The sequence below is a fragment of the Pteropus alecto genome, unplaced genomic scaffold, assembly GCF_000325575.1.
Source record: "Pteropus alecto unplaced genomic scaffold, ASM32557v1 scaffold8, whole genome shotgun sequence".
Taxonomy (NCBI): domain Eukaryota; kingdom Metazoa; phylum Chordata; class Mammalia; order Chiroptera; family Pteropodidae; genus Pteropus; species Pteropus alecto.
Genome location: NW_006494609.1, coordinates 21,492,855 through 21,506,508, shown reverse-complemented (window position 1 = coordinate 21,506,508; position 13,654 = coordinate 21,492,855). Strand labels below are relative to the sequence as shown.

At 59.6% G+C, this 13,654-nt stretch overlaps 1 protein-coding gene across 1 annotated transcript; it reads right to left on the bottom strand.

Moving 5' to 3' along the window:
* SLC25A47 (solute carrier family 25 member 47) lies at nucleotides 1-4,934 on the bottom strand. The gene is made up of 6 exons (XM_006925661.2): nucleotides 4,907-4,934; nucleotides 2,929-2,956; nucleotides 2,556-2,643; nucleotides 1,690-1,872; nucleotides 658-994; nucleotides 1-376 (listed from the first exon to the last, which is right to left on the bottom strand). Exons 1-6 carry the CDS (start codon nucleotides 4,932-4,934, stop codon nucleotides 96-98), a joined length of 945 nt encoding a protein of 314 aa, XP_006925723.1. The 3' UTR covers nucleotides 1-95.
* Nucleotides 4,935-13,654: the final 8,720 nt, after the last annotated feature.

Genomic DNA, 13,654 nt, shown 5'->3' with positions numbered 1-13,654 from the left:
GGGTGGCTCCCGGTGGGGACCCTCCCTTTTGCCTCCTCCAGCTACTACAACCTCTGGAGGCGGCTGGTGGGTGAGCCCGTGGGGCGTGGGACCAGCTACTTGAGCAGGGCCCTGGTGAGCCTCAGCACGGCCTCGTAGGTGACGAAGACCACCATGTTGACGGGGAAGGCGCGGCAGCAGTTGAGTGCCAGCCCCTTAAACAGGACCCTCAGCCCCTCCTCGCGAACACTGGCCACCACGCAGTGCAGGAGGCCCCGGTAGAGCTGCCGGCCCTGCCCGTCCGCCTGCAGGCGCGACTTGATCACGTCCATGGGAGTGGCCACGGCCCAGGCCAAGACCCCCGCACAGCCTCCAGCCATCAGGACACCTGAGACATCTGCAGAGAGAGACCCGTGAGTGCCTGGACCGAGAGCAGGTTGGGGCCCCAGAGGAGAGCGAGTGGGGCCCCCAGGGCAGGGCCCAGCCCTAAGGGAGGCCTGGGCTCACTCGTCCAAGGCCACACGGGGCCATGTGTCCTAACCCTCAGTGTCAAGGGCACTTCGGTTCCCACCCCGGGAGTGCTCGGGCAGCACCGTCTGGCCTGACTCATCCACGACTCCTTCTCCCAGCCCCGGTCCCTGCTGGCTGGGCTGCCCCAATTCCCTACCCCCTCCTCACCTGGCTGGCTCTGGCCAGTGGGGGCGAACCACTCGCAGAGGATGGAGTAGGAGAGGAAGTAGGTGGCAAAGGAGTGGCTGTCCCTTAAAAGCAGGGCCGAGCTGCCCTTGTAGAGGCCTCGCAGTCCCTCCTCTCGGGTCACAGTGGCCAGGCAGTGCAGCGGCCCGCGGTACTTGGGCCCAACCCCCAGCGTCACAGGAAGCGCAGGGCACTGGGTGGGCACGGCCACGGGCCACGAGGCCGAGGACCGCCAGCACTGTGTCTGCGCCTGCGTCTGCATCTGCGACTGCGTCTGCAGGCGGACCTTGGCCACCTCCGTGGGCGAGGTCAGGATCACCTGGAGCAGAGATGAGAGGGTCAGCGAGGCGCCAGCACGGCCCGCACACCCTGGACCTGGCCTTCTGCAAGCCTCCTGTTCCCCACAGTGACATCGGGGAGCCTGGGCCCCAAGAAGCGTCAGGCTGGCCCACAGCCATGGTGGTGTGGGACTCCAGCCAGCTCTGCCCACCAAAGCGAAAGCCAGCGGTTCCTTGAGCAGCCCTCGCTCCCGGCACAGAGCGGGTGTTAGGTAGATGCCTGCGACTCCAGGCATGAAAGTATTTAATCGCCTCATTAATACGTTAATGACACATTAATGCGTCATTTATTAATGTAGGTATTTGATGTAAGAATAATGAAGCACCTAACGCTGACACTTAATAACGTCAACGTGTGACATATGACAGCATCACTAATGATGTTGGCTGCCGTTCCCGGGTGCGCGTCCCCGTCACGCTCCGTGCTGCGGCTTGATCCTCGTGACCTCACCCGACCTTCACCACCTCCCCTCTGACTGGTGCAGAGACAGACGCTCAGGGGGCCCCTTCGCACGTTCGAGGTCCCTCGGCTAACGAGAGTCGCTGAGCCCTCACGCACAGGGCCCCGGCCTCCGTCCGGTCCCTGCCCTCACCGAGCCTCAGTCCCGCCATCTCTGGGCTCGCGACCTCTCAGGCCCTCCAGCCCCCCCCCCGACACCCCCGTGGTGTCACTCACACGGACAAGGCCCGAGACGAATCCCGAGAGCGTGATGTCAGTCCTGGCGGGCTTGGCATCGGCACTGCCGTACCGGAACTGGCAGATGTGCGCGAGGCAGTGGTGGTAGGTGCCGAAAGACACGGACGACACCAGGGACACCGTGCACACGGGCAGCGAGAGGCCCCTGTAGAAGCCCCATACCTGGCGGGTCGGTGGACAGGACCCGAGGGCCCGAGTCAGGTCAGAGGCCTAGCCAGGAGGGTGGCCCTGGTCTCCTCCCCGAGGGCCTCCCTGGCTGCGGGACAGGATGTCAGCTGAGTCGCTCATAGCCTAGGGCCTCATTTTCCTGGGCTGTGACATAATGGGGATCACGGCACTCGAGGGGTTGTGGTGCCAGACTAAAGAGACGGGCCAGCTCGCCCCGGGCCGCCCTCTGATGACAGGACGGTGAACTGGCATGCTCATCCCTGGCCAGCACTGAGTCTCAAGTTCACTTTGGTTAATGTCCCTGAGTCCCTTCTCTGGCCAGGTCTCTGAGCTAGACCCTGGGGACCCTGACGACTCCACCCAGCACTGCTGCCGCCCGGCCTGGAGGGGACAGAAATGCACACACACAGTCGCTCTCTGACCTGGAAAGGCCCCAGATGCCCCCAGACCCTCTCTGAGAGGCAGGACCTCTGTCTGAGCACCTCCTGTGTATGGGACCCCCCAGCTCTGGATGTCAGAGGAATCGAGGAGGTTGGAACAATGATTCCGTTTAGAAGGGGGGAGAACCGAGGCTCAGCGAGGCGCTCGGCACCGCATGGCTGGCCTGGCTGGTCAGTGAGGGGCAAGCCTGGGGCCGAGGCCTCGACAGTCCCCGCCCACCAACCCGGCCGGCCTACTCGCTCTCGGCGGTACGTGTCCCGGACGCAGTTCCAGATGCCGGTGTAGTTGGGCTCCGTCTGGATCCTGACCTGTGGGAGATGCAGGCTTCAGGAAGCGGCGGCTCCAGGCCTAGGGCAAGGTCAGCAGGCCCCAGGGAGGGGAAGAGCCAATCCCTTGACAGTCTCCACCGTGCTGACTGTGGGGAGCTGGGATAGTGAACACCATTTAAGGGGAGACACTGAAGGCCCCAGGCTGAGAAAGAGGGTGACAGACTGGAGGACCCTGGGGAGAGCTGAGTCTGATTAGCATGCTAGAAAGGTCTTCGGGCTGTGGTCGGGGGTGCGGAAGACTGGACGGGGGCTTTGGGGTGGGAGGCGGTTTGTGTCCAACGGGTAGCCCACAGCAACGCCACAGACGCCTGGAAGGGAACCAGAGGGACCAGTCGGGCAGCGGGAGCAGCCGGGGAGGGCGAGCCTGACCCCACTGCCGCTGAGAGCAGACCCTCCCCGGCTCTTCTCGTCCACGCCATGTCTTGTCAACCTCTGTTTCGTGGATGAGGAAACAGGCTCAGAAAGAGAAAGTGAGCCCCGGCAGGCTGCTAGCGAGCCTCCTCCCCTGCGTCTCGGCCCACGGGTGCCTCGTTCTGAAGGCCATGGCAGGTCCTCGGCCTGCCCTCCAGTCATGTTTTAGAACTTCTGGTGTGACACTTGCTGGGCCCTGTCCCCAGGCCAGGCAGGGCTCCCCACTCAAGCCTTAGGCTGTGAAGTGTTTGTCCAGGGGTTGGGGTGCACGGACCAAGCCAAGGCTGGGAGGTGGGAGAGCCCAGTCACCCCAGGGCTCTGGGAAGGACTTCCTGCAACCCCAAGTTTCCATGGGACAGAGTGGGATGCAAAGCTTCCTGGACCAGGGCCCTCTGCCCCCTGCAAAGGGGCCCTGTGCCGCCGTCCTGTGCCTGTCCCCTTTCCTGACACCAGGGCCATGACATCCGAGCTCCAGCAGGCCACTAGGAAGCCAGGGGGTGAACAGGCGGGGGTTCACGCCCTGGGGTTTGAGGGCTGGGGCCCACCGAGGACCACAAGGCATGTGAGGGCTGGGCCCGATTGACTCTGTATCCCAGGACTGAATACATACGCATGAGTGAGAAAAAGTAAACAAATGAACGAATGAATGAACAAGAAAGGGAAGCAGAAGGCTGCCTGACTCTGGCAGGATTACCTCCCCTGACCCTCACGCACCCCTCATCGAACCCCCACGCAGCCACCAACGCCCTGCCGCAGCGCGGCCCCCTCTCCGGAGCCCCCGCACCCCGTACCCTGGGCTCCCTCCATGCTCCATGCCAGGAAGCACGTGGATTAGAGCCCCTGGCATGTGGCTTTGCTACTGTCTCACAGGTGCCGTCTCCTGCTCCAGAACTAGAGCTCCTCCGGGACAAGGCCCACACCCGGTCCCCACAACCCAGGGCCTGTCCCACCCAGCCCTGCCATGGGCTCCGGATGGAACACGCGGGCCGGGCTTCGGGAGCCCTCCTGGCTCTGTGGTCTTGGGCGAGTGAAGCCCCTTCTCTGAGCCTCTTCCTTAGGGGGCTAACGTCCAGGGCAGCAGCTGGCCTCAGGCCCGGGCATAGAAGGACCTCAGAAAGCCCCCGGTGAGCCCAGGGCCCTGGTATTTTCCAGCTCAGCGCTGCCCGCCCCCTCCTGAGATCACCCAGGCTGTCTCCAGAAGTATCGACCAGGAGCCCACTGCTGTTCACGTGATAAGCAAGGCCAAGGGTGCCTCGCCCAAACTAGCCGCCACCTGCAGGGTGGGTGGCGGGGAGGAGCTGCATTCCTGTTCTGCACCTGTTTCCCACGGGGCCAGAGAGCTATCTGGATCCGGCTCTGCTACGAGCCCTCTTCTCAGAAGTGAAGAGTCCCCGGGCCTAGCCAGGCCAGGACGGCGCCCGCCTCTGGGGGCGGGGCTGCAGCTCACCGGGCCCTCCCCACCTCTGCCCGCCACTTCCCTTCCGGTCAGTGTCGTCTGCCCTCACTGTCCACCCTCTCCTGGAGCCCCTCATCCCTTCCCGCGGCTCAGCCATCCCTCTCCATGCCGATCACTCCCAGCCCTCCACTTGGGCTAAGGAGAGACCACCCTCTGCACCCCCAGTAGTTGCCCTCACCGACCTGCCCTTCAGCCTCCTCAGCCGAGCCCCCCCCCAGCTCTGTGTTGCTGCCCTAGCACTTTTGGCCCACACCAGGATCTGGCCACTTCCAGAGTGACATCTCAAACCGCACATCTGCCGGGAGCTACCTCCCAAGCCAGAGCGCCCCTCAGCTGCTCCTTGTAGCCTCGGAGAACAGCAGATCTCTGCAAGGCCCACTGTCCCTGTTACCTCCGATGGCTCCGGCAACAAAATCCATGGATGGTGTGGGTAGCGGGGAAGACCCTGGGGTCTCCCTGCTGAGCAGTCTGACACCACCACCGGGGTGGCTGCAACAGGTCCCAGTCAACTCTCCGGCCTTAAATACCTACGGGGAGAGCAGGGGACAGGGAGGAGGAGCCTGCTGACCAGTGGCCCCGAAGGCAGAGGTCATGGTGGGGAGTGGACGGGTCGATGCCTACCTGGCCGCCCTTCCACCCATCCCCCAAGGGCCCTTGTCCCTTGTCCCAGTGCCCTCAGGACCTAGGTGGGGGGGGAAGTATGTGAGAGACAACAGAGGTGTCAGGCTCTGGGTAAGCAGGATGGCTGTCCCCATCGCCTGCGGGCCTGGGCCCCGGCCACAACCACACACCTCCTGAGGAGGCCCAGGGATGGGGCCGTGACATGCCCTTCCCTCCAAGCCCCAGCTCCGGCCTTACCCCTGTCCTTGGGCCTCCCCAACTCCCCTGGAATTGCTCATGTCCAGGGGACCCTCGAGGCTCCCTCACTTATTCATTCAACAAACACTATCTAAGCGGAGGCTGTACTGAGGCACACACAGCCCAGGCCCTACACTCGAGGAGCTCCGGTTGACAGGGAGGGAGCAGACGCCAGAGGCCACAGAGGCCTGTTCTGGGGAGGCTGGCCCGAGCCCCTTTGGGGGTGTCATGACCACCAGTCAGGGGCCCCTGCCTTCCCGACGCCCTTCGCACCTCCCTGCTCCCTTACTGTCCCTGCCACGTCCACATCTGTCTCCCCGGCCCCCGGGGCCCCAGCCAGGTCCGCCTCGATTCTGAGCCCCAGCATGCCACTCTGGAAGTGGCCCGGCACTGATCAGGGACTGCTGAACGGGGACCAAGCCCTGCGAGGCCCACCGCCAGGGCTGCCACTTTGGCCTCTAGCCAAACCAGGACACCCTTGAAGGGGAAGCCATTCCAACCAGAGGCGGCTTCCACCCGCCGGTCACTCGAAATCACTGCAGCCTCACGAGGACACCGAGGCTCGGCGAGGCTGTGCGCTCACCCATGGTGAGTGTCCCCCGGCTAGAAACCTGGCAGGATAAGGCAGAGGGCACACGCTGACAGGGCTCGCGTGTCCTGCTTGGTAGACCTGCAGGCTGGCCTTGAACAGCCTGCGTGCTGATGGACGGACAGCCTCGCCCACACCCACCCAGCAGTCTGTCAGTGGGGTGCGTGGTGGACACAAGTCGCCAGGAGCAGCTGCCACAGCAGAGAGCGAAGGGCAGAATGCCGCCTGCCCAAGGCCAATCTTGATGCCCACTCTGGCTTTTAGAGAGACGCAGCTCACTCTGGTCAGGAGCCAAGCTGCCTGTGTTCCAGTGCCAGCTCGGTCATTCATGCCAGCTCTGACACCTTGGGCAAGCCCCTTGAACTCTCCGTGCCTCCATTTCTGCATCCATGAAATGAGGATAGTACCTGTCTCACACCTGTGTCCGCTCAGGGCAAGCTCCGGGTGTGTCCCTATGCAACTGGCCAGTCTAATGCTAAGGCTACATTAATAGAAGCATAGGTTCTAGAAAGAAGGAGGTGACAGGTGTGTTCTGAGCATAGCAAATACAGTTGGGGCTTGGTTTTAGTTGCAGATGCTGCACTTGAGAGGCTGGTACCCTAGATGACAAGGGAGCTTGAAGCATGTTGTCTAACTGAAAGAACAGGGACCTGTTCAGTCCCATGTTCCCCGCAGGGTGTCTAACGTGGTAAGTGCCCCCCGGCCCCCGGCACCTGAGCCTGAAGCCCAGGAATTGCCCTGGATGCCTTTTCCCCTGCACCTCACATACAGTGAGACACCCAGTCCTGCAGTCGGCCCTCCGAAGTTCATGTTCAGACCCCCTTTCACTACACATCGGCTCAGCTCTCGGCTTCATCACCTACCCGCTGGACAGCAGCTCGCCCACGCTCACGCCCACCCCCATGCAACAAACACTGCATGCCTTCTGCATGCCTTGTTCTGGGCACTGGGCCACAGAAATAAACAAAGACAAATGTCCCTGCCCCTTGGATCTTCTGGGAGGGAGACAGACACACCGACACAGTAAATAAAAACACAGAGTCTGCCAGCTGGCTGCGAGTGCCAAGGAGAGCCATAGAGCAGGACGGGGACGGGAGTGTGGGTGGGGGTCAGTGTCAGAAAAGTCAGCCCAGGAAGGTGACATCTGAGATAAGTGCGTTTTCTCGGTCGCTGCAGCCAAGTTTCACCTGCCCTTTGTCTCCTAAACAAACATGCGCAAACTTTACCCTTCTCCGCAGCAGAAACGGAAAACATGTCACCTCACTGTTTGAGCTGCTTTGTGCAGGTCTAAACGTCTCCCCGCCCAGCTGTGAGCTTCTGGCAGGCGGAATTGTGCCGGATTTGTCTCTGAGCCCTCAGCATCCAGCACAGACAGGCCCCCTGGAGAGGCTGGGTGAATAAATGCATGAGTAAACAAGTCAGTGAAAGGATGGGTGGATGGGTGGATGGGTGGATGGACGGGTGGTGGATGGGTGGTGGGTGGATGGGTGAATGGATGGATGGATGGATGGTGGTGGATGGGTGGATGGGTGGATGGGTGGATGGATAGGTGGTGGATGGGTGGTGGGTGGATGGATGGATGGTAGTTGGGTAGATGATAGATGGACAGACAGATGGATGGACCCAGGGCAGAGTCACCTGCTCACACTTGGCTTGACCTGATAGTAGATGGCAAAGAGGCCGTCAGGTGGCTGGTCAGGCTGGCGTCTTGGCCAGGGAGAGCCTCACGTGGTTTGGGGGGAATGCTCACACTGAGTTTGGCTCCTGGCTCTGCCTCTCCCAGCTGCGTGACCTGGGGTCAGCAACGTGACCTCTCTGAGTCTTACATGGATGGCAGGAGACAGAGCCATGGCCGCTGCGGCCACCCCTCCCAGTGGAAAGGTTGGTATTACTAGCAGCAAGGCCAGCTGTAGGCCTCCTTCGCCAACACCAGAACCCCCGCCACCCCAACCCCACCCAGCCCGAGCAAGGAGGACCAGGGAGGGAGACAGACATCGCACAAACAATCCAAGCCTGGACCAACACCAAGGCTTCGGGAAGGGGGCGCCAGCCCTCCGGGCTTGGGGGCCTTGCTGGCCTAGGCACCATGGAGAAGCGTGACACATCTAAATGCGTTTTTACAGTTTATAAAAAAAAGGAAGAACTATGAGTTATTTTTTAAAACTCCAGACAGAAGAGACACGCCAACACAGGAAGTGGGAGCCCCACGGCCGGGCCTGGGCTGTGGGAGGGACGCAAACTCGGACATTTCTCCTCTCCTGTCTTTTGGTGATTTGTTTCTTTTCTTTATTAGTATGTCTAGGACACCTTGCCACGGTGGTACCTGCAGACCCACTTCCTTCTTGGGCTCGTCCACAGTCCCCGTGGTGTGCCTGCAGGGGACAGAGGCTGAGCCAGGCTGCCCAGGTGTGGCCCTTGCCTGCTGTTTCTCACTCTGTGACCTGGGTGAGCCACTAGCCCGCCTGGGTGTCTGTGTCCTTGCCTGTAAAATGGAAATTCTCTTAGCTACCGCCAACCAGCTTTGGGGGAACTAAAGGGTCAGTAGCTGGAAAGCTCTTGGAGCCTTGCCCGGAGCTCTAAACACGACCACTATGATTCAATTTGACACGACCATAGAGATAGACTTTGGGCTTGTTTCCAGTTTATTACAGAAAGGGCACCAATAAGCACGCTTGGGGACTTCTGTGTTTCAGCAGGGAGATTGCTGGGCCGAAGATACCTGAGCTATTTTTAACTTTCACACACTTTGCCATTCGGGCAGGGTTTGGAGGGCGGAGGAGGGGCAGGAGATCGCCACACGCTGGCAATGGCTCAGGAGGCCAGAGTGGGCGTGGGGGACGGGCTATCTGCAGACATCGGCAGCCATGGCATCTCCAGGAAACAGGGCTTCTTGGCAAGTCCAGACCAGGCCAGGAGCCCCCCAAGGTGCTCATTCTGCTCACCTTGTGCCAAGAGCAAGTCACCGACCCACCGAAGCTCAGTTTCTTCATCTGTGAAACGGGGCAGGAGACAAGAGTCTGTGCACGCCGGGCCTGGTCCTGCCGGGCTCCGCTGGGATCTGCAAAGTGCCCAGCTGCTGCTGCAGACCTCACGGCCCCAGGCATGGCTGAGACTCATCCACCTTTGGGGGCAGTGTCTGGGGTGCGGATGAGCCCCCTAACTTAGTCCTCCCAGATGCCCTGGCCTTCCTCTGCCCTCCTGAGGGGTTAGGACCCTGGGCCTGGGGTCTCCTCCAAGCCTGCTTGGCCCCCAGAAAAGGTCTCAGGGCTGCAAAGCGTGTGGCCGGGTGTTTCCTGCGGCTCCCGTGCCTGTGTGTCCTCCCTGGGAACGGGGCGCGCAGCAGGGCCGCCCCTCAGTTCTGGCTCGTGCTCCTGTCCCTGGAGACACGGATGCCACTGCCTGCCCACGGAGCGCAGACAGGCAGCAGGCCAACGTTCCCACACCTGTGTTACAGCCCTGTCTCAGAAGGGACACACTGTCATGTACACTCCCGAAGGGGGTGGGGACTCACTCGCTGGCAACAGGAGGAGCACATGCCTGAATGGTGTCCCCAGCATGAACAAGGCTGGCAGGGAGGGCTGGATGGGGCTGAAAGGTGGGTCGGGAACGGGAAGGGCCCGGAACGCCCAGGCTGGAGCGTGCAGACACGTCTCAGGGCTGTAGGCACAGCACATCCGGGGAAGCAATGGGCCTGGTGGGGCAGTGGCGGGTGGAGGATGGGAGGCTGGGACAGTTCCAGGGAGCAGGCACTGCCTGAACCTGAAACAGGGAGGTGCACAAGGACGGGAAGCCCCTGAGGGCAGGCCGCCTGGAACCTCGGCTGGCACATAGGAATGCTCAGAGGTGGCTGAGAGAAGCCTGGACAGCAAGGCCCCATGAGAGGGTCACACCTTGGAGGTGAGCCTGGTCCCCAGTTGTGTGGCACAGAGCTGAGGGTCAGCTCTCTGCCCAAGGGGGCGGGGGATGGGTCTGCAGTGGGGACTCCAGAGGGCAGAGCCTAAAGCAGCAGGACAGGTGGCAGAGAGAGGACCATCCTTCTTGTGCAGCTTCTCTTGGAAGATGCTGCCAGACCAGGCACTGGCCCGCGCGCCAGCAAGGTGACCGCTGAGGCCAGGCGAGCATGCTAAAGTCCCTCCTACCTGGAGAGGTTCCAGAACAGAGCAGAGGAAAACTCCACTCCAGGATGCCGAGGGCTCTCAGTCCCCTTCTCGGCCTGCCTGCCATGTCTGTGACAAGCCTATGGGCTCAGCACTTGTCCTCTGCCTTCGCCTGCCCTCTCCTGCCCACCCCTTCCTAGCTATGATGCCAACTCCAACTCACCTGCCAACTCCACCCAGGGCCCAGGTGAGGACACACTGCTGTCCTCTGGCCACTGCCCTTGGGTGCTGCTCACACTGACCATCGGCCTGGAACAGCCTGCTCAGCCAGCCATCCCCCACACGTGGGACAGTGGGAGGCCCTAGAGAGTGCACAGCGAAGCCGGTGGCTCACACCAGGCCCCAGCGCCAGCCCAGGGCTGGCCCAGAGGGAGGCTCCGTGAGGCCCGTGTGCCACGTGGATATCTGACCACATGGCAAGCATGCACTGTGCCCTGGACACTTGGATGAGCTCGTCCAGCCCGGCCCCCCATCCTGGCCAGTTGACCCGACCCAAGCTGGGGACCAGCCCTGTGGCCTTCTAGTCTGTCTGGAACTCCCCCAGGTAGGCCGCCCCCTCACCTCCAGCCTTAGTTCTATTTTTAGACTAAAAGCATTTGCCAAGTGTCTATTTATATCGCTCCCCATCTTGGATTTCTGATCATCTCATCATCTGGCTGAGCCAGGTAACCCGCCTCCGGCCTCTTGGGCCCCTCCGAGCCGAGCGGGTTCAGAATGGCCACGAGCATGCGAGGGGAAGGCCCACAGCGCAGGTGAACAGGGCTACCTAGCCCTGGGGAAATGGAGTCTCCAGCAGATCATAGAAGCAAACAACCCACCCAGCCTGGCTCCAACTTTGGGATTAACTAAATTCAACAGAGAGAAGTGAACGCCTCAAAGTCCACCCAGAAGGAGACCTCTGGGCACGGTCGACTCTAGGGCTGAGCGGCCACCAGGACAGGGACTGACTGTCCCCATGTGGTCACCTGTTCACTGCAGCGTCTTCGGCAGCCAATAGGAGACCTTCTGGGGCTGGGATCTCCCCTTGCCTGTCTAGGCAGTCAAAGGTGCCCTTAAAAAACCCTTCGGACCTCAGCTAGTTACGTTACCTTTGTAAAATTGAGGTAACTTTGGTTTATGACATCATAGAAATTAACTATCATCTTCCGTTTCCCGCAAAGGTGTTGACAGCTGAAGGCGGAGAGCGAGCACCTGGCCTTGGCGTAGCCGGCCCGTAGGCCCTGGGCACTATCTCCTGCACAGCCCATCGCCCCCTGGGCACTGCCCCCTGCACAGCCCACCTCCAGGTCCACCTAGCTGCTCCTTGGCCCACCTGCCCCACTCGCCCTGTGGCACCCTGAGCTCCAGCCTTGCTCCCTACCCCAGGTCCAAACAGCCTCCTCCGCTGAACTCAGCAGATTCTCGGATGGGGAGAACAGGGCAGCATTCTCTTCCTGCTGGTGTTTCTAATGTTTCTACACTGAACCTGTCTTGTGTAAATTATAAAAGCTGTACAAAATTAAAACACCCCCAGTTTTTGACCTGGCTTGACCCCTGGGGCCCCGTGGTACTTGCTGTCCTACTGCCCTGGCCTTGGGCTCCTTCTCCCCTTAAAGGCCAGAGCCTTGCAGGGGGCCATCCCCTGGGAGGGCCAGTGTCTGGGCCCTTGAGAACTAAGGAGTATGAAAAAGCACATTTTGTACTGTAATTTTATCCTCAGGAAATAAAACAGACAGACACAGCACCCACTGCTGATATAAAAATGCAGGCTCTGGGATGTGGACATCGTGAGCTAGTTTACTTGGCACTGACTTTATTTTTCCTTTCTGGTCTCTCTCTAACTGCTAGGGGAGCCCCTGGAGGTCAGGGAGGACTATCTGCCTTGTCCCCACACCTGGCACAAAGCATTGTTCAATCAGTCTGTGCTCTACCCGAGCAAATGGTTCTCGGACAGCAGGAAATGCTCAACTCAATAGAAAACTTTTAAGGAGAAATGTGGCTTTACAGTTAAGTAACCCAACAGTGCACCCAAGTGGTGCCATCTTCTCCTGGTGCCTGCCTTCACCCTTCCTCCCTCCACTGCTCCCTACAGACTGGACCTTTGTCCCCAGACCCAACAAGCCCCAGCCTGAACACTGGCTCCCTCCAAACTCATCTGCCTCTAAGCTCCCCCTGCAGGATGCAGCTAAAGGCCTCACCTCCTTCTTGGTCTGCAGGATCCAAAGCAGCCTCGTCAGATCCCTCACCTGCACCCCTGCAGGGAGCTTTCAGAAGCTTAACTATTGAGTGCATACTGTGCCCCAGGTTGCTGGGGCCCTTCCCAAGGGCCCCTAGGTGGGGCAGAAGTATGATGACCACCTTAGAGAGGCAGCCTCTTAAAACCAGAAGACAAAACAGGCAACTCCATAGAATATGACAGAATTTACTGTAGAGTAATTTACTTATGAAAAGATTAGGTAGAAACAAAACAACGACTCAGCGGCTCTGCACAGATTATTCTCCTCTACCAGGCCCGTCAGGGGGTCAGGGGACTTTTCCTATAGTACGAAGAATGCAGTAGCACCAAGGGCCATACCTCCTGGTGGTCTTGCAATAGACGATTGCGATTGCTTATAGTCAGTACTATCACCAGTGTGGTATTTATCTCGGTTGTCCTGCCATTCCCACTGTTGCTAACAAATATTCAAGGCTACATTTTAAGGAACACAGATAATCAACGAGAAGGCTTTGCTATGCTTGCTAAGGACAGTGAAGTTGGTCAAAGGTCACAGCAGGAAAATTTAAATCTGGGACACAGAGATGGAGTTAGTTTTGTTCACATCTATAACTATACAATGGCTCATGCAACCTGCCCCAAGCATGACATTAACTTAAAGGCACATGCGTTGTCGTCCTTATCAGTTGTTCCATAATAATTTTTTTACTTATTGCTCTGTTAAGGTACTTGGCTTCTCAAACTTCCAAAATCAGGGATGGATGCTGCAGCCTATTGTACTTTACCTCCTGTGGTCTGGGCAACCCAGGGACATCCCCTCCTAGGGCTGGGTCACCTGGATGTAGGTTGTCCTGTGTGATCGCCATGGTCTCAGAGGTCTCCATCCACCGAAGCATCCCCATGGTCAACTCCTGCCCAGCTTGGGGTCCGGGCTTCTCTACATGCTCATGGGGCCCCTCTTCCACCCTCCGCTGCCCCTCTGCTTCCTTGAGGAATGGCGCTGAATCAGAGAGGCTGGCGATATTCAAATCCAGGTCTCCAGACCCCTAGTTCAGGGCCCAGCAGCCTTCACGAGCACTGGACTAGGAGTCAGCCGACCTGGGTTTGGGTCTCTGCTTACTGATCTATTTAGATTCTAAGAATGAAGGGAAACCACATGTGATGGCTGGCTTCCTGGTGGCATCTGTATTACCATGCTTCACTGCTTCCATATATTCTCTAGTGCCAAATATGGATAATCTTTAAAACCTGTCCATGAGATAGATACGCATTGTAATCCCCATCCCGATTTCAGAAACAGTAAAACTAGAACTGCATGTTCTGCAACCCAGAAACTCCCAA

Excerpts from the sequence above, each read along its gene's own strand:
- SLC25A47 (XM_006925661.2), bottom strand. The coding sequence starts at position 4,934 with ATGGATTTTGTTGCCGGAGCCATCGGAG. Across the intron at positions 2,644-2,928 it reads GGCGTTGCTGTGGGCTACCC|CCTGCATCTCCCACAGGTCA; the intron begins GTTGGACACAAA and ends CGCTTCCTGAAG. Across the intron at positions 1,873-2,555 it reads ACACGTACCGCCGAGAGCGA|GTATGGGGCTTCTACAGGGG; the intron begins GTAGGCCGGCCG and ends CCGACCCGCCAG.